This window comes from Scyliorhinus torazame, chromosome 25, assembly GCF_047496885.1.
Source record: "Scyliorhinus torazame isolate Kashiwa2021f chromosome 25, sScyTor2.1, whole genome shotgun sequence".
NCBI classification, from domain to species: domain Eukaryota; kingdom Metazoa; phylum Chordata; class Chondrichthyes; order Carcharhiniformes; family Scyliorhinidae; genus Scyliorhinus; species Scyliorhinus torazame.
The window spans coordinates 40,989,208-41,009,506 of record NC_092731.1 but is presented as its reverse complement, the minus strand read 5'-3'; the positions used below and the strand labels follow the sequence as shown (position 1 = coordinate 41,009,506).

The following is a 20,299-nucleotide window of genomic DNA, read 5'->3' as shown; positions in this document are numbered from 1 at the left end:
GCCTCACATCCTGTAAAAAGTACCTGGCTGAGTTCTTGGCACATTGTAACATTCGAGGCTGTGGGACAAGTGCTGGCCAATGGGATGAGGTGGGCAGGTCAGGTGCTTTTCATGCATCGGTGCAGACTCGATGGGCCGAAGGGCCTCTTCTGCACTCGGTGATTCTGTGATTCTATAAGGAACCACATCGACACAAACCACTCGGGGTTTGGTCTAATCAGAGTTCTATCAATTTGCAGCAAGATTTTGCTGCTCCTGGACTCCAATTCTCTGCTGACAAAGCCTAACATACCATTCACTTCCTTTTAAAAACAAATATTTTTAATTAAAGTTTTGCAATGTTTTTCATAATAAATAGTAATAATCCTAACACAGCAAAATAGAGTGAACATTAACATAGTGCAATCAGAGAATATACAACAGCAATTGACTAGACGTGACCCCACGCGCCTCAGTCTTCCCACACCCTCCCAACGGAGCCCTCACCCCCACTCCCCTCTGGGTCGCTGCTGCTGACGTTTTAATTTTCCCTGAGAAGCCACCGGACGGTATTATGCCCCCGCTCAACAGCAGCAGCTCTGTACACTTGGCAAAATTATTTACACACATAAGTAGGCATCTGTTCATAATGTTGTCGTCCCTTGCTTCTCCCAGACGGAGTTCGCTGCCGTTGTCATCTCATTCCGCTTCTGCGGCCCTCCCGTCTTCCCCGTTTTCTCTGTTCCTTTGGACGTTAAATTTGTTAATGTCTCCTTGCCTCCCCCCTCCCTGGCTCTCCTCTATTGTTCCCTGTCTCTTCCCCCCCCCCCCCCCCCCCCCTCTCCCGGTCTATCTCTCCCTCTTTCCGGTCTATCCCCACCCTTCTCCCGGTCTATCTCTCCCTCTCCCCGCTCGTGCCCCCCCCCCCCCCCCCCCCCCCCCCCCCCCCGGTCTGTCTCTCCCTCTCATGCTTTGGCTCCTCTCCCCTGTTTCTTGGCTACCTGGCTATTCTTCTGCTTGTTCGTTGGCCACAAACAGGTCCCGGAACAATTGGGTGAATGGCTCCCATGTTCTGTGGAAGCCGTCGTCTGACCCTCGGACGGCGAATTTGATTTTCTCCATTTGGGGAGATTCCGAGAGGTCGGACAGCCAGTCTGCAGCTTTGGGCGGTGCTGACCGCCAGCGAGTCTGCAGCTTTGGGTGGTGCTGACCGCCAGCCAGTCTGCAGCTTTGGGTGGTGCTGACCGCCAGCCAGTCTGCAGCTTTGGGTGCTGCTGACCGCCAGCCAGTCTGCAGCTTTGGGTGCTGCTGACCGCCAGCCAGTCCGCAGCTTTGGGTGGTGCTGACCGCCAGCCAGTCTGCAGCTTTGGGTGGTGCTGCTGACCACCAGCCAGTCTGCAGCTTTGGGTGGTGCTGCTGACCGCCAGCCAGTCTGCAGCTTTGGGTGGTGCTGCTGACCGCCAGCCAGTCTGCAGCTTTGGGTGGTGCTGCTGACCGCCAGCCAGTCCGCAGCTTTGGGGGGTGCTGCTGACCGCCAGCCAGTCCGCAGCTTTGGGTGGTGCTGCTGACCGCCAGCCAGTCTGCAGCTTTGGGTGGTGCTGACCGCCAGCCAGTCTGCAGCTTTGGGTGGTGCTGACCGCCAGCCAGTCTGCAGCTTTGGGTGGTGCTGACCGCCAGCCAGTCTGCAGCTTTGGGTGGTGCTGACCGCCAGCCAGTCCGCAGCTTTGGGTGCTGCTGACCGCCAGCCAGTCTGCAGCTTTGGGTGGTGCTGACCGCCAGCCAGTCCGCAGCTTTGGGTGCTGCTGACCGCCAGCCAGTCTGCAGCTTTGGGTGGTGCTGCTGACCGCCAGCCAGTCTGCAGCTTTGGGTGCTGCTGACCGCCAGCCAGTCTGCAGCTTTGGGTGGTGCTGCTGACCGCCAGCCAGTCTGCAGCTTTGGGTGCTGCTGACCGCCAGCCAGTCTGCAGCTTTGGGTGGTGCTGCTGACCGCCAGCCAGTCTGCAGCTTTGGGTGGTGCTGCTGACCGCCAGCCAGTCTGCAGCTTTGGGTGCTGCTGACCGCCAGCCAGTCTGCAGCTTTGGGTGGTGCTGCTGACCGCCAGCCAGTCTGCAGCTTTGGGTGGTGCTGCTGACCGCCAGCCAGTCTGCAGCTTTGGGTGGTGCTGCTGACCGCCAGCCAGTCTGCAGCTTTGGGTGGTGCTGCTGACCGCCAGCCAGTCTGCAGCTTTGGGTGCTGCTGACCGCCAGCCAGTCTGCAGCTTTGGGTGGTGCTGACCGCCAGCCAGTCTGCAGCTTTGGGTGGTGCTGCTGACCGCCAGCCAGTCCGCAGCTTTGGGTGGTGCTGACCGCCAGCCAGTCTGCAGCTTTGGGTGGTGCTGCTGACCGCCAGCCAGTCCGCAGCTTTGGGTGCTGCTGACCGCCAGCCAGTCTGCAGCTTTGGGTGGTGCTGCTGACCGCCAGCCAGTCCGCAGCTTTGGGTGCTGCTGACCGCCAGCCAGTCTGCAGCTTTGGGTGGTGCTGCTGACCGCCAGCCAGTCTGCAGCTTTGGGTGGTGCTGACCGCCAGCCAGTCTGCAGCTTTGGGTGGTGCTGCTGACCGCCAGCCAGTCCGCAGCTTTGGGGGGTGCTGCTGACCGCCAGCCGAACACGATTCCACGGCGGGCGATCGGGGAGGCAAAGGCAAGGGCATCCGCCCTCCTCCCCAGGAATAGATCTGGCTGGTCTGAAACCCCGAAGACCGCCACTTTCGGGCATGGCTCCACCCTCACCCCCACCACCTTGGACATTGCCTCGAAGAAGGCTGCCCAGTACCCCGCAAGTCTGGGGCAGGACCAGAACACGTGGGCGAGGTTGGCTGGGCCTCCTTGGCACCGCTCACATCTGTCCTCCACCTCTGGGAAGAACCTACTCATACGGGTTCTTGTTAAGTGGGCTCTATGTACCACTTTTAGTTGCGTCAGGCTAAGCCTTGCGCATGTGGAGGTGGAGTTGACCCTATGCAGTGCTTCGCTCCAGAGTCCCCGCCCTATCTCGATCCCAGGTCCTCCTCCCACTTCATTCTTGTTGCGTCCAGTACGGTGTCAGCCCCTTCTACCAGTCGGTCATACATGTCACCACAGTTTCCTTTATCTAGTATGCTTGCGTTCAGTAACTCTTCCAGTAGTGTCTGTCGTGGGGTTGTGGGTATGTCCCTGTCTCCTTTCGTAGGAAGTTTTTTAGTTTTTTAGCTCGTTCCCCCTGGCCAGCTGGAATTTCTCTGTCAGTTCGCCCAGTGTTACGATCCTGCCGTCCGTGTATAGGTCCCTGACTGTCAGTGTCCTTCTGTCCTGTCCCCACCTTTTGAAGGTGGCGTCAGTCAGTGCTGGCGGGAACCTATGGTTGTTGCAGATGGGAGCTTTACTCGACATTCTGGTCAGGCCAAATTGTTGCTGTAGTTGTTCCAGGACTGGAGGGTGTCTATTACCACCGGGCTGCTAGAGTGTTTTTGGGTGGGGATGGGAGCGCCACCATGGCGAGGGCCCGGAGGGAGGTCCCCCTGCAGGAGGCCTCTTCCGCGCGTCCCCATTCGGCTTCTGGCTCCTTGATCCATCCCCTTATTCGCTCGGCCGTCGCCGCCCAGTGGTAAAGTTGTAGGTTTGGGAGGGCAAGCCCCCCCCCTGGATTTTGTTTTTTGTAAGACCTTCTTTGGGATCCCAGCATTCTCCCCCCCCCCCCCCCCATACGAACGCCATGATTAGTTTGTCTAGTGCTTTGAAAAAGGCCTTGGGGATGTAGATCGGGATGGATCTGAATAGGAAGCGGTACCTGGGCAGCACGTTCATGTTGATCGTCTGGACTCTCCCCGCGAGGGAGAGTGGGAGTCTGTTCCATCTTTGCAGGTCCTTTTTTACTTCCTCTGTCAGACTGGTGAGGTTCCATTTGTGGATCCCTTTCCAGTCGTGGGCTATTTGGATCCCCAGGTAGGAATTTGAGTCGGGCTTGTTTAAACGGCAGTCCCGTTAGGGCTGCCCCACCTACTTGTGGGTGTACCGGGAAGATCTCGCTTTTACTCATGTTGAGTTTGTAGCCCGAGAAGGCGCCAAGCTCTTTCAGGAGCGCGATGATTCTGTCCCTGCTGCTCTGCGGATCCGAAATGTAGAGGAGCAGGTCATCTGCATAGAGTGAGACTATGCTCTCTGCCGCCCCTTCAGAACCCCCTCCAGCTTTTTGCTGCTCTGAGCGCGATTGCTAGTGGCTCGATCGCGAGAGCGAACAGCAGCGGGGACAGTGGGCATCCTTGTCTGGTGGCCCTGTGCAGCTGGAAGTATCGGGAGTTGGTTTGTTGGTCCGTACGCTCACCATGGGAGCGTTGTATAGGAGCTTTACCCAGGAGGTGAACCCTGTTCCAAGCCCGAACCGCTCCAGTACCTCTCTGAGGTATTTCCATTCGACTCTGTCGAAGGCCTTTTCTGCATCTAGGCAGACGATCACCTCTGGTGTTCTCTCCCCGGAGGGGGTCATTATCACATTCAGCAGGTGCCTGATGTTCGAGGTAAGCTGTCTACCTTTGACAAAGCCCGTCTGGTCCTCTGCGACCACCTCAGGTACTCAGTCTTCTAACCTTTTGGCTCGGATTTTGGCCAGTATTTTGGCGTCTGCATTCAGCAGTGAGATGGGTCTGTATGACCCACATTCTGTTGGGTCTTTGTCTTTCTTAGGTATCAGCGAGATTGAGGCCTGTGCTAGCGTGGGCGGCAGTGTGCCCCTCGCTAGCAAGTCTGTGAACATCTCCCGCAGGTGCGGGGCCAGTGCTGTCGCAAATTGTTTGTAGAAGTCCACCGGGAACCCGTCGGGTCCCGACGCCTTCCCCGCCTGCATGGAGCTAATGCTGTCCATGATCTCTCCCAGTGCTAGTGGTGCTTCGAAGCCCTGTTTTTTACCTCCCCCACGACAGAAATGTCCAGTCCATCAAGGAACCGGTTCATCCCGGACTCCCCCATTGGGGGCTCTGAGGTGTACAGCCCTTGGTAGAAGGTCTTGAAGGTTTTGTTGATCTTTTCTGGTTCTGTTTCTAGCATGCCTCTGGTATCCTTGATTTGTGCAATTTCTCTGGTGGCTGCCTGCTTTCTCAGCTGGTGTGCCAACAGGCAGCTGGCTTTGTCTCCGTGTTCGTATAGGGTCCCACGTGCCTGGCGGAGTTGGTGCACTGCTTTCCTGGTGGAGAGCGGGTCAAAGTTCCTTTGTAGCTCTTTCCTCTCCGCCAGGAGCTCTACGGTCGGGGCCTCGGAGTATTTACAGTCTACCTCCAGTATGGAGTCCACCAGCTGCTGCCTCGCCACCCGTTCCTCCCTATCTCTTTGCGCTTTGAAAGCGATGATTTCCCCTCTTAGTACGGCCTTTGGTGCTTCCCAGAACGTGGAGGGTGAGACCTCCCCGTCCTGGTTGTTCTCTGTGTACTCTGCAATGGCCCGTGATAACCTTTCATTGAAGGCCTTGTCCGCAAGTCGGGCTAAGTCCAACCTCCATGTGGGGCGTTGGGCCCTGCCCGTCTCCAGCCTCACGTCCATGTAGTGTGGAGCGTGGTCTGATATCACAATTGCGGAGTATCCCACCTTGTCTATCCCCGGAAGCACCGTTTTCCCTACCACAAAGAAGTCAATTCTGGTGTATACATTGGGTACTGGGGAGAAGGAGAATTCCTTCTCCCCCAGGTGGGCGAACCTCCAGGGGTCCACCGCTCCCAACTGCTCCATAAAGTGACTGAGTTCCCTTGCCATGCTTGAGGTTCTCCCCGTTTTGGGGTTTGATCTGTCTCTCTTTGGGTCCTGTACACAGTTGAAGTCCCCCCCATGATTAGTCGATGCGTCGCTATGTCAGGGATTTCTGCCATGGTCTTCTTGATGAAGCTCGTGTCGTCCCAGTTGGGTGCGTACACGTTAACTAGCACTACCGGTGCCCCATCCAGGGCCCCGCTGACCATGGCATACCGGCCCCCTGGGTCCGTAACCGTCTTTGTCGCCCTAAACATCGTCCACTTGCTGATCAATATCGCTACCCCCCTGGCCCTTGTTCCATAGCAGGAATGGTAGGTCTGTCGCCCTTTCTTACCCGCAGTCGGTCCTGCTCTCTCAGGTGTGTCTCTTGGAGGAAGACTATGTCGGCCCTCATATTTCTTAGATGGGTGAGGACTCTGGCCGTTGAGTCATCTTACGTTCCAGGTGACTATCCTGCTGGGGGGCTTCTGCCCCCTCACTCCTCTGGGATTAACCAGACTTACCTGGTGGTTGCGCCCCTGCCCTCCGGGGTTTCCCTTTGTTAGGGGGCCGTCCAGGATGGCCGTTGTCACTGCTCTCTCCATGCGGTCGAGTCCCTGCGCTCCAGGGTTTCCCTTTGTCCCGGGGGCACCTGACATGGCTGCCCACTGTGCGTCCGCCACACGGGTAGTCCCCTGCACTCTGGGGTCTCCCTTTGCCCAGAGACCGTATTGGGTGGGTGCTTGCAGCGATTCCTTGTTTCGAGCCCTTGGTTGTGGCACTTTGTAGCCCGATTCCTTTTCTAGCCTTGTTTGTCCCTCCTTCCCTGTGTCGCCCAGCCCCGGTCTCTTCCTCCCTGTGTGTCCCCCCCCCCCCAGTCTCTCTCCCCCCCCTGCCCCCCCCCCCGTCTCTCTCCCCCCCCCCCCCCGCCTCTCTCCTCCCCCCCGGTCTCCCCCCTTTACCATTCACTTCCTAACTGCTCATTGTAAATGCATGCTGGGTCTCAGTGACTTATTGATGAGGACTCCCAGCTCCCTTTGTATGTTTACACTTTCTAATCTCTCACCATTTGAGAAATAATCTGCACATCTGTCCCTCCCACCAAAGTGATGACCTCACATTTTCGATGTTCTCTTCCATCTCCCATGTTCTTGTCCATTCACTAGATCTGTCCAAATCCCCGTGAAAACTCTTTGTATCTTCCTCACAGCTCACATTCCCACTCACGTTGCTCCTTTCACAATCTTGGAAAGATTACATTTGGTCCCCACGTCCAAATCATTGATCAATAACAGCTGGGGCGGTCCAGAGAGCTGAGCCTGTGGACCCCACTCGTCAGAGGCTGTCAATGTGAGAGTCACCCCTTTATTCCCACTCTCTGGTTTCTGCTTATTAACCAATCGTTATTCTTTGCCAACACCTTGCCTCCTGTTCCATTGCTTTCGCTGGTTGACCAAACTCCTGTTGGTAACTTTATCCGAAGCCTTCTGAAAATACAGGAACTCGACATCCCTTTTATCAATTTTGTCAGTAACATCCCCAAAAACGTCCAACATGTTCATCAAACATCTTCCCCCACATTAACCCATGTTGACTGTGTCCAGTCAGATCCTCATTCTCCAAGTGTCCATTTCTCACATCCTTTGGAATTGATTTGAGCGTTTCCCCTCCGACTGCAGCAAGGTGACTGAGTTCGGAAAGGGTTACAAAGGAGCTGTAACAGTGTCTGATTCAGTTCCCGTCGCTGGAAATTACACTTTGGGTTTCAGTCCCTTACAGCAGGAAGGTCTGATGTAACTTTGTCATTGATGCTGCTGACCTGGGACATCCCAGAATTACCCGTTTACTCCATTTAAAACCCCCAATGTACCTGTGCAGTAAGCGAGGTTACAGGTGGGTGCCGTCGACAAGTAATAAACAAGGTAATCGCTGCAGCGTTTGATCTTTATTTCCTGAGTCCAGAGACAGGGATTTCCACTCCAGTGAAAACAAACTCTCCTCGTCACCTCCCCGTCACCCGGAGTGGGATGGGAACCTGAAATGAGGGACAGAGTGAAAAGTGTATCCAGTGTGAATACTGTTGGACAGTCAATGTAAATCTGACACAATAGAGTCTGAAATTACCGTTTAACCAGCCTGAGGCATGTGTGGAGCAGTGATTGATTGGGACAACAGTCTCAGGAATGATCGATCCACCAGAACTGAAAGAACAATCACACAGTCAGTCGCTGCACTGGGGAAAGCAAAATAAAAATAAATTGGAATTACTCAGCTGGTCAGGCAGCCAGTGTGGAGAGAAACAGAATTAACATTTCTGTTTGTGATGACCCTTCGTAAGGACAGGGGAGTTATCACAACACCAAACATTAACTCTGATTCTCTCCACAGAAGCTGACTGAGCTGCTGAGTATTTCCAGCATAGAACATAGAACATAGAACGATACAACGCAGTACAGGCCCTTCGGCCCACGATGTTGCACCGAAACAAAAGCCATCTAACCTACACTATGCCATTATCATCCATATGTTTATCCAATAAACTTTTAAATGCCCTCAATGTTGGTGAGTTCACTACTGTTGCAGGTAGGGCATTCCACGGCCTCACTACTCTTTGCGTAAAGAACCTACCTCTGACCTCTGTCCTATATCTATTACCCCTCAGTTTAAAGCTATGTCCCCTCGTGCCAGCCATTTCCATCTGCGGGAGAAGGCTCTCACTGTCCACCCTATCCAACCCCCTGATCATTTTGTATGCCTCTATTAAGTCTCCTCTTAACCTTCTTCTCTCCAACGAAAACTACCTCAAGTCCATCAGCCTTTCCTCATAAGATTTTCCCTCCATACCAGGCAACATCCTGGCGAATCTCCTCTGCACCCGCTCCAAAGCCTCCACGTCCTTCCTATAATGCGGTGACCAGACTGTACGCAATACTCCAAATGCGGCCGTACCAGAGTTCTGTACAGCTGCAACATGACCTCCCGGCTCCGGAACTCAATCCCTCTACCAATAAAGGCCAACAGTCCATAGGCCTTCTTCACAACCCTATCAACCTGGGTGGCAACTTTCAGGGATCTATGTACATGGACACCTAAATCCCTCTGCTCATCCACACTTCCAAGAACTTTACCATTAGCCAAATATTCCGCATGTTCTGTTTCCATTTCACATTGTATTCAGGAGGACGTGTGTGAAATGTGCAATGAGATAAACTAAGTCAGGGAGGAACTATTACCATGTTTAGCACCCTGGCAAGTGGACATATCCCCTGAAAGAGACAAAATGTACCCGAGGCTGCTGAGGAGAACAAGGGAAGATGTAACAAAGACTCAAAGCAGCTTCACCCATCGACCGTGGCTATAGGTGTGGATCCGGAGGTCTGGTGACTAATAACATTGATAAAACCAGGATGTCTGTGATGAGCTTGAGGGGCCTCCACGAGAGGGCCGGGACATGGAGCCTCCAGCCTGTTTTCGCGGTCCTGCTGTGTGACAATGCCATCCTCATCGGCCTCTGGAGCTGGAGCTGAAGGGGATCACAGCAAGAGGGAATTCGGATGGGCGGGACACTCCCAGAGTCACCTGGGTGGAAGGGCCTGGGCTGTGCACAAGCTGATCCTCCATCTTGTGGGGGCCCGACAGCCCCTGGCTACCTCCTTGTGACAGGGGAGCAGTTGGAATGAACTCAACGATCCACGCTGTCCTCTAGCATCGACACTCGTGGATCCCAAAACATTCCTGCACAACGGGATGCTTCACCACGGAGTGTGTGTCCCTCACCACGGAGTGAGTGTCCCTCAACACGGAATGTGTGTCCCTCACCACGGAGTGTGTGTCCCTCACCACGGAGTGTGTGTCCCTCACCATGGAGTGTGTGTCCTTCACCACGGAGTGTGTGTCCCTCAACACGGAGTGTGTGTCCCTCACCACGGAGTGTGTGTCCCTCACCACGGAGTGTGTGTCCCTCACCACGGAGTGTGTGTCCCTCACCACGGAGTGTGTGTCCTTCACCACGGAGTGTGTGTCCTTCACCACGGAGTGTGTGTCCCTCACCACGGAGTGTGTGTCCCTCACCACGGAGTGTGTGTCCTTCACCACGGAGTGTGTGTCCTTCACCACGGAGTGTGTGTCCCTCACCACGGAGTGTGTGTCCTTCACCACGGAGTGTGTGTCCCTCACCATGGAGTGTGTGTCCCTCACCACGGAGTGTGTGTCCCTCACCACGGAGTGTGTGTCCCTCACCATGGAGTGTGTGTCCTGCACCATGGAGTGTGTGTCCCTCACCATGGAGTGTGTGTCATAGATTATCATAGAATTTACAGTGCAGAAGGAGGCCATTCGGCCCATCGAGTCTGCACCGGCTCTTGGAAAGAGCACCCTACCCAAGGTCAACACCCTATCCCCATAACCCAGCAACCCCACCCAACACTAAGGACATGTTGGACAGTAAGGGCAATTTATCATGGCCAATCCACCTAACCTGCACATCTTTGGACTGTGGGAGGAAACCGCAGCACCCGGAGGAAACCCACGCACCCACGAGGAGAACGTGCAGACTCCGCACAGACAGTGACCCAAGCCAGAATCGAACCTGGGACCCTGGAGCTGTGAAGCAATTGTGCTATCCGCAATGCTACCTTGCTGCCCTTCATCACGGAGTGTTAGTCCCTCACTACAGATTGTGTGTTCCTCACCACGGAGTGTGTGTCCCGCACCATGGAGTGCGTGTCCCTCACCACAGAGTGTGTGTCCTTCACCACAGAGTGTGTGTCCCTCACCACGGAGTGTGTGTTTCTCACCACGAGAGTGTGTCCTTCACCACCGAGTGTGTGTCCCTCACCACGGAGTGTGTGTCCCTCACCACGGAGTGTGTGTCCCTCACCACGGAGTGTGTGTCCCTCACCACAGAGTGTGTGTCTTTCACCACAGAGTGTGTGTCCCTCACCACGGAGAGTGTGTCCTTCACCACTGAGTGTGTGTCCCTCACCACGGATGGTGTGTCCCTCACCACGGAGTGTGTGTCCCTCACCACGGAGAGTGTGTCCTTCACCACCGAGTGTGTGTCCCTCACCACCGAGTGTGTGTCCCTCACCACGGAGAGTGTGTCCTTCACCACCGAGTGTGTGTCCCTCACCACAGAGTGTGTGTCCCTCACCACGGAGTGTGTGTCCCTCACCACGGAGAGTGTGTCCTTCACCACCGAGTGTGTTTCCCTCACCACCGAGTGTGTGTCCCTCACCACGGAGAGTGTGTCCTTCAGCACCGAGTGTGTGTCCCTCACCACGGAGTGTGTTCCTCAACACGGAGTGTGTGTCCCTCACCACGGAGTGTGTGTCCTTCACCACAGAGTGTGTGTCCCTCACCACGGAGAGTGTGTCCTTCACCACCAAGTGTGTGTCCCTCACCACGGAGTGTGTGTCCTTCACCACGGAGTGTGTGTCCCTCACCACGGAGTGTGTGTCCCTCACCACAGAGTGTGTGTCCTTCACCACAGAGTGTGTGTCCCTCACCACGGAGTGTGTGTCCCTCACCACGGTATGTGTGTCCCTCACCACAGAGTGCGTTCCTCAACACGGAGTGTGTGTCCCTCACCACGGAGTGTGTGTCCCTCACCACGGAGTGTGTGTCCCTCACCACTGAGAGTGTGTCCCTCACCATGGAGTGTGCGTCCTTCACCACGGTGTGTGTGTCCCTCACCACGGTGTGTGTGTCCCTCACCACGGAGTGTGTGTCCTTCACCACGGAGTGTGTGTCCCTCACCACGGAGTGTGTGTCCCTCACCACGGAGTGTGTGTCCCTCACCACGGAGTGTGTGTCCTTCACCCCAGAGTGTGTGTCCCTCACCACGGAGTGTGTGTCCCTCACCACGGAATGTGTGTCCCTCACCACGGAGTGTGTTCCTCAACACGGACTGTGTGTCCCTCACCACGGAATGCGTGTCCCTCACCACGGAGTGTGTGTCCCTCACCACTGAGAGTGTGTCCCGCACCACGGAGTGTGCGTCCTTCACCACGGAGTGTGTGTCCCTCACCACGGAGTGTGTGTCCCTCACCACGGAGTGTGCGTCCCTCACCACGGCGAATGTGTCCCTCACCACGGAGTGTGTGTCCCTCACCATGGAGTGTGTGTCCCTCACCACGGAGTGTGTGTCCCTCACCATGGAGTGTGTGTCCCTCACCACGGAGTGTGTGTCCCTCACCACGGAGAGTGTGTCCCTCACCACGGAGTGTGCGTCCTTCACCACGGAGTGTGTGTCCCTCACGACGGAGTGTGCTTCCTTCACCACGGAATGTGTGTCCTTCACCACGGAGTGTGTGTCCCTCACCACAGAGTGTGTGTCCTTCGCCACGGAGTGTGTGTCCCTCACCACGGAGTGTGTGTCCTTCACCACGGAGTGTGTGTCCCTCACCACAGAGTGAGTGTCCCTCACCACGGAATGTGTGTCACTCACCCCGTGTGTGTGTCACTCACCACGGAGTGTGTGTCCCTCACCATGGAGTGTGTGTCCCTCACCACGGAGTGTGTGTCCCTCACCACGGAGAGTGTGTCCCTCACCACGGAGTCTGTGTCCTTCACCACGGAGTGTGTGTCCCTAACCACTGAGTGTTTGTCCCTCACCACGGAGTGTGTGTCCCTCACCACGGAATGTGTGTCCCTCACCACGGAGTGTGTTCCTCAACACGGACTGTGTGTCCCTCACCACGGAGTGTGTGTCCCTCACCACGGAGTGTGTGTCCTTCACCACGGAGTGTGTGTCCCTCACCATTGAGAGTGTGTGTCCCTCACCACTGAGAGTGTGTGTCACTCACCACGGAGTGTGTGTCCCTCACCATGGAGTGTGTGTCCCTCACCACGGAGTGTGTGTCCCTCACCACTGAGAGTGTGTGTCCCTCACCATGGAGTGTGTGTCCCTCACCACGGAGTGTGTGTCCCTCACCACGGAGAGTGTGTCCCTCACCACGGAGTGTGAGTCCTTCACCACGGAGTGTGTGTCCCTCACCACGGAGTGTGTGTCCCTCACCACGGAGTGTGCGTCCCTCACCACGGCGAATGTGTCCCTCACCACGGAGTGTGTGTCCCTCACCACGGAGTGTGTGTCCCTCACCATGGAGTGTGTGTCCCTCACCACGGAGTGTGTGTCCTTCACCACGGAGTGTGTGTCCCTCACCACGGAGAGTGTGTCCCTCACCACGGAGTGTGCGTCCTTCACCACGGAGTGTGTGTCCCTCACGACGGAGTGTGCTTCCTTCACCACGGAATGTGTGTCCTTCACCACAGAGTGTGTGTCCTTCACCACGGAGTGTGTGTCCCTCACCACGGATTGTGTGTCCCTCACCACGGAGTGTGCGTCCTTCACCACGGAGTGTGTGTCCCTCACGACGGAGTGTGCTTCCTTCACCACGGAGTGTGTGTCCCTCACCACAGAGTGTGTGTCCTTCACCACGGAGTGTGTGTCCCTCACCACGGAGTGTGTGTCCTTCACCACGGAGTGTGTGTCCCTCACCACAGAGTGAGTGTCCCTCAACACGGAATGTGTGTCACTCACCCCGAGTGTGTGTCACTCACCACGGAGTGTGTGTCCCTCACCACGGAGTGTGTGTCCCTCACCATGGAGTGTGCGTCCTTCACCACGGAGTGTGTGTCCCTCACCACGGAGTGTGCGTCCTTCACCACGGAGTGTGCATCCTTCACCACGGAGTGAGTGTCCCTCACCACGGAGTGTGTGTCCCTCACCACGGAGTGTGCGTCCTTCACCACGGAGTGTGTGTCCCTCAACATGGAGTGTGTGTCCCTCACCACGGAGAGTGTGTCCCTCACCATGGAGTGTGTGTCCCTCACCATGGAGTGTGTGTCCCTCACCACGGAGTGTGTGTCCCTCACCACGGAGAGTGTGTCCCTCACCACGGAGTGTGCGTCCTTCACCACGGAGTGTGTGTCCCTAACCACGGAGTGTGTGTCCCTCACCACGGAGTGTGTGTCCCTCACCACGGAGTGTGTGTCCCTCACCATGGAGTGTGCGTCCTTCACCACGGAGTGTGTGTCCCTCACCACGGAGTGTGCGTCCTTCACCACGGAGTGTGCATCCTTCACCACGGAGTGAGTGTCCCTCACCACGGAGTGTGTGTCCCTCACCACGGAGTGTGCGTCCTTCACCACGGAGTGTGTGTCCTTCACCACGGAGTGTGTGTCCCTCAACACGGAGTGAGTGTCCCTCACCACGGAGAGTGTGTCCCTCACCACGGAGTGTGTGTCCTTCACCACGGAGAGTGTGTCCCTCAACACGGAGTGTGTGTCCCTCACCACGGAGTGTGTGTCACTCACCACGGAGTGTGTGTCCCTCAACACGGAGTGTGTGTCCTTCACTACAATGTGCCTGTCCTTCACCACAGAGTGTGCATCCCTCACCACGGAGTGTGCGTCCTTCACCACGGAGTGTGTGTCCCTCACCACGGTGTGTGTCCTTCACCACGGAGTGTGTGTCCCTCACCACGGAGTGTGTGTCCCTCACCACGGTGTGTGTGTCCCTCACCACGGAGTGTGTGTCCCTCACCACGGAGTGTGCGTCCTTCACCACGGAGTGTGTGTCCCTCACCGCGGTGTGTGTGTCCCTCACCACGGTGTGTGTGCCCTTCACCACGGAGTGTGTGTCCTGCACCACGGAGTGTGTGTCCTTCATCACGGTGTGTGTGTCCCTCACCACGGTGTGTGTGTCCTTCACCACGGAGTGTGTGTCCCTCACCACGGTGTGTGTGTCCCTCACCACGGAGACTGTATCCTTCACCACGGAGAGTGTGTCCCTCACCACGGAGTGTGTGTCCCTCACCATAGAGTGTGTGTCCCTCACCATGGAGTGTGTATCCCTCACCACAGAGTGTGTGTCCCTCACCACGGAGTGTGTGTCCCTCACCACGGAGTGTGTGTCCCTCAACACGGAGTGTGTGTCCTTGACCACGGAGTGTGTGTCCTTCACCATGGAGTGTCTGTCCCTCACCATGGAGTGTGCGTCCCTCACCACGGAGTGTGTGTCCCTCACCACGGAATTTGTGTCCCTCACCACGGAGTGTGCGTCCTTCACCACGGAGTGAGTGTCCCTCACCACGGAGTGTGCGTCCTTCACCACGGAGTGTGTGTCCTTCACCACGGAATGTGTGTCCCTCACCACGGAGTGTGTGTCCCTCACCACGGAGTGTGTGTCCTTCGCCACGGAGTGTGCGTCCCTCACCACGGAGTGTGTGTCCTTCACCACGGAGTGTGTGTCCTTCACCACAGAGTGAGTGTCCCTCACCACGGAATGTGTGTCCCTCACCACGGAGTGTGTGTCCTTCACCACGGAGTGTGTGTCCCTCACCACAGAGTGAGTGTCCCTCACCACGGAATGTGTGTCACTCACCCCGAGTGTGTGTCACTCACCACGGAGTGTGTGTCCCTCACCATGGAGTGTGTGTCCCTCACCACGGAGTGTGTGTCCCTCACCACGGAGAGTGTGTCCCTCACCACGGAGTGTGTGTCCTTCACCACGGAGTGTGTGTCCCTAACCACGGAGTGTGTGTCCCTAACCACGGAGTGTGTGTCCCTCACCACGGATTGTGTGTCCCTCACCACGGAGTGTGTGTCCCTCACCATGGAGTGTGCGTCCTTCACCACGGAGTGTGTGTCCCTCACCACGGAGTGTGCGTCCTTCACCACGGAGTGAGTGTCCCTCACCACGGAGTGTGTGTCCCTCACCACGGAGTGTGCGTCCTTCACCACGGAGTTTGTGTCCCTCACCACGGAGTGTGTGTCCCTCACCACGGAGTGTGTGTCCTTCACCACGGAGTGTGTGTCCCTCAACACGGAGTGTGTGTCACTCACCACGGAGGGTGTGTCCCTCAACACGGAGTGTGTGTCCTTCACTACAATGTGCGTGTCCTTCAACACAGAGTGTGCGTCCCTCACCACGGAGTGTGTGTCCCTCACCACGGAGTGTGCGTCCTTCACCACGGAGAGTGTGTCCCTCACCACGGAGTGTGTGTCCCTCACCACGGAGTGTGTGTCCTTCACCACGGAGTGTGTGTCCCTCAACACGGAGTGTGTGTCACTCACCACGGAGTGTGTGTCCCTCAACACGGAGTGTGTGTCCCTCAACACGGAGTGTGTGTCCTTCACTACAATGTGCGTGTCCTTCACCACAGAGTGTGCGTCCCTCACCACGGAGTGTGCGTCCTTCACCACGGAGTGTGTGTCCCTCACCACAGTGTGTGTCCTTCACCACGGAGTGTGTGTCCCTCACCACGGAGTGTGTGTCCCTCACCACGGTGTGTGTGTCCCTCACCACGGAGTGTGTGTCCCTCACCACAGAGTGTGTGTCCCTCACCACGGAGTGTGCGTCCTTCACCACAGAGTGTGTGTCCCTCACCGCGGTGTGTGTGTCCCTCACCACGGTGTGTGTGCCCTTCACCACGGAGTGTGTGTCCTGCACCACGGAGTGTGTGTCCTTCATCACGGTGTGTGTGTCCCTCACCACGGTGTGTGTGTCCTTCACCACGGAGTGTGTGTCCCTCACCACGGAGTGTGTGTCCCTCTCCACGGTGTGTGTGTCCTTCACCACGGAGTGTGTGTCCCTCACCACGGTGTGTGTGTCCCTCACCACGGAGTGTGTGTCCTTCACCATGGAGTGTCTGTCCCTCACCATGGAGTGTGCGTCCCTCACCATGGAGTGTGTGTCCCTCACCACGGAAGTTGTGTCCCTCACCACGGAGTGTGCGTCCTTCACCACGGAGTGAGTGTCCCTCACCACGGAGTGTGTGTCCCTCACCATGGAGTTTGTGTCCCTCACCACGGTGTGTGTGTCCCTCACCACGGAGAGTGTGTCCCTCACCACTGTGTGTGTGTCCTTCACCACGGAGTGTGTGTCCTTCACCACGGAATGTGTGTCCCTCACCACGGAGTGTGCGTCCCTCACCACGGAGTGTGTGTCCTTCACCACGGAGTGTGTGTCCCTCACCACGGAGTGAGTGTCCCTCACCACGGATTGTGTGTCCCTCAACACGGAGTGTGTGTCCTTCACCACGGAGTGTGTGTCCTTCACCACGGAGTGTGTGTCCCTCACCACGGAGTGTGTGTCCCTCACCACGGAGTGTGTGTCCCTCACCACGGAGTGTGCGCTCCTGTATTGACAGGCAGAGAGATCTGGGCGCCCATGTCCACCGATCACTGAAAGTGGCAACACATGTGGTTAGGGTGGTCAAGAAGGCTTACGGCATGCTGGCCATCATCGGTCCGGACATTGAATATAGAACATTTGAATGCCCTTAGTGTTGGCGAGTCCACTCCTGTTGCAGGCAGGGCATTCCACACCCTTACTACTCTCTGAGTAAAGAACCTACCTCTGACATCTGTCCTATATCTATCTCCCCTCAATTTAAAGCTATGTCCCCTCGTGCTAGCCATCACCATCCGAGGAAAAAGGCTCTCACTGTCCATCCTATCCAATCCTCTGATCATCTTGTATGCCTCAGTTAAGTTATCTCTTAACCTTCTTCTCTCTAACGAAACAGCCTCAAGTCCCTCAGCCTTCCCTCATAAGATCTTCCCTCCATACCAGGCAACATTCTGGTAAATCTCCTCTGCACCCTTTCCAATGCTTCCACATCCTTCCTATAATGCGGCGACCAGAATTGCACGCAATACTCCAAATGCGGCCACACCAGAGTTATGTACAGCTGCAACATGACCTCATGTCTTCAAAACTCAATCGCCCTACCAATAAAAGCTAACACACCGTACGCCTTCTTCACAACCCTCTCAACCTGGGTGGCAACTTTCAGGAATCTATGTGCATGGACACCGAGATCTCTCTGCTCATCCACACAACCAAGAATCTTACCATTAGCCTCTGTCTTCCTGTTATTCCTTCCAAAATGAATCACCTTACACTTTTCTGCATTAAACTCCATTTTCCACCTCTCAGCCCAGCTCTGCAGCTTACCTATGTCCCTATGTAACTTGTAACATCCTTCCGCACTGTCCACAACTCCACCGACTTTAGTGTCATCTGCAAATTTACTCACCCATCCTTCTACGCCCTCCTCCAGGTCATTTATAAAAATGACAAACAGCAGTGGCCCCAAAACAGATCCTTGTGGTACGCCTCGAGTAACTGGACTCCAGACTGAACATTTCCCATCAACCACCACCCTTTGTCTTCTTCCAGCTAGCTCTGCTAATATGAAAATTAGCAAGTCATGTTTCAACTGTGCAGGACCTTAGTAAGGCCTCATTTGGGATATTGTGTACAATTCTGGTCGCCACACTACCAGAAGGATGTGGATGCTTTGGAGAGGGTGCAGAAGTGGTTTGCTAGGATGTTGCCTGGTGTGGAGGGCATTAGCTCTGAGGAGAGGTTAGATAAACTTAGTTTTTCTTTACTGGAACAATGGAAGGTTGAGAGGCGACCTGACAGAGGTCTACAAGATTATGAGTGGATAGTCAGATGCTCTTTCCCAGGGTAGGTGAGTCAAATACTAGGGGACATGGGTTTAAAGTTATGGGGAAAAGTTTAGAACAGATGTGCGAGGTAAGTTTTTCACATGGAGGGTGGTAATTATATGAAACGCGCGGCCTGGGGAGGTGGTGGGAGCAGGTACGATAGCGGCATTTCAGGAGCATCTACACAATTATATAAAGAGGGTGGCAATGGAAGGATACGGACTCCGTAAGTGCATATGGTTTAATTTTTGCCAGGCACCATGGTCAAGGCAGGCTTGGAAGGCAGAAGGGCCTGTTCCTGTGCTGTATTGTTCTTTGAGATGCAGATGTGTGTGGGAGAGGGAGTGGTGCTGGCAGTGAGTGAGCTCCCTGTGAGTGTGCGAGTGATGGGAGGAGTAACGTATACTGGCAGAACGCAAATGGTCACTCACCCTTTTCCGACACTAGGTGCCTGTCCTCCTCTGCAGGCTATTGGCACTGAGCAGAGCTGTCACCGCTTCCTCTGGTGGGTCAGTGCCCCAACTCGATGGTCTGCTCCCTGGGAGTGGGTACAGGCCCTCACGCTACAACTCCACTGCATCTGGGAAAGATCCGCCCTCTATCTCTGTTCTGTTTCCCTGGGAATCTCCCATTATTCCCCATGTTTCACTCTGTAGAAGCCACATCTTCCCTTTCCCAGTATTCCCTCCCTGCCCCATTGCTCTGAATAACGATCCCACTTTCTCTGCAGTTCCTGATGAGTTTAATCGCGTTTTCCCCTGGATCTTACCCATTGAATCTGTACCATCCAGCGACAAGACCGTTATCACATTGCCAATCAGCGGAACAGTTTTGATTCAGACACTTTACGCTCCTCCATGGCTGGTCCAGAAGTTCATGATTCACGCACGGGTCAACAGATATGGAGACGGCAGCTGAATGACAGTAAGATATTTATTGTTAAAATAAAGATGAGGAAATATTACACACTGGCTCATCTGCATTGCAACAACCTTAGTTTCAACCACTGTCTGCTATCAATCCCTGAACTGGAAGCTGGAATCTCTGCTCCTTCTCCAAACCAGTTTACTCCTCATCTCCCAGCTCCGTCTCTGGGGATCTGTGACCTTGGGGATGGAGCATGTAGAACCCAACACTGTATCTGCAGCTCAACACAAACTGTGGACATCGCAGGTGTTGAGATACCAGACAAGACGCCCAAACAATTTTCAATGTGTAAAACTGTGAGGAAAGGACACTTCACCCCAGGAGTGGTCACTCTGACCAATACATAGAACATAGAACATTACAGCGCAGTACAGGCCCTTCGGCCCTCGATGTTGCGCCGACCTGTGAAACCACTCTAAAGCCCATCTACACTATTCCCTTATCGTCCATATGTCTATCCAATGACCATTTGAATGTACTTAGTGTTGGCGAGTCCACTACTGTTGCAGGCAGGGCATTCCACACCCTTACTACTCTCTGAGTAAAGAACCTACCTCTGGCATCTGTCTTATATCTATCTCCCCTCAATTTAAAGCTATGTCCCCTCGTGCTAGACATCACCATCCGAGGAAAAAGGCTCTCACTGTCCACCCTATCCAATCCTCTGATCATCTTGTATGCCTCAATTAAGTCAATAGGTATCTTTTATGTTAAAAAAAGTTTAATTAAAACACAGAATTTACCACATTAACATCAAAGATATAACTTTACATCCATCAGTTAAACTGTTCTTAAACAAAAGGAAAAACTTTAACTTACTATCTATACCTGCTACTAACTCCAATTCAACAACCCAATACAGATCAAATGCCACTTATGAATTAAGTTAATGAAGCAGGTTTACTTGCTTATCTGTGTGGAGACATTGAGAGAGATGCTTTCAAGGACAGATCCAGTAAATGTCTGCTCAACCTAACAGCATTTGGCAAAACTGCAGTTCAACTTAAAATCCTACAACAGACTACAAAACTACAGGCATACCTGGCTCCTCCTATTAATTCCATCACTTCTATCCCACTCAGTTCCATGACCTGCTTAGCCAAGAAAAAATGCACTCCCTCATAAATTATCTACAATCCAGGGAATCTCCATGAATCACAATATTATTCCATTAGCCCTTCAACTGTATCCAAGTAAGT

General features: G+C 54.8%; 1 protein-coding gene across 1 annotated transcript in view; it reads right to left on the bottom strand.

Annotated features, from left to right (window-relative positions):
- Positions 1-20,299, bottom strand: part of LOC140402501 (uncharacterized) — a 58,541-nt gene that overhangs the window by 20,586 nt on the left and 17,656 nt on the right. Inside the window, exons 3-5 of the mRNA XM_072490344.1 lie at positions 18,943-19,087; positions 7,833-7,909; positions 7,579-7,743 (exon numbers count right to left, since the gene is read on the bottom strand). Coding sequence (XP_072346445.1) covers positions 7,579-7,743; positions 7,833-7,909; positions 18,943-19,087 — 387 coding nt within the window. The remainder of the gene's footprint in view (positions 1-7,578; positions 7,744-7,832; positions 7,910-18,942; positions 19,088-20,299) is intronic.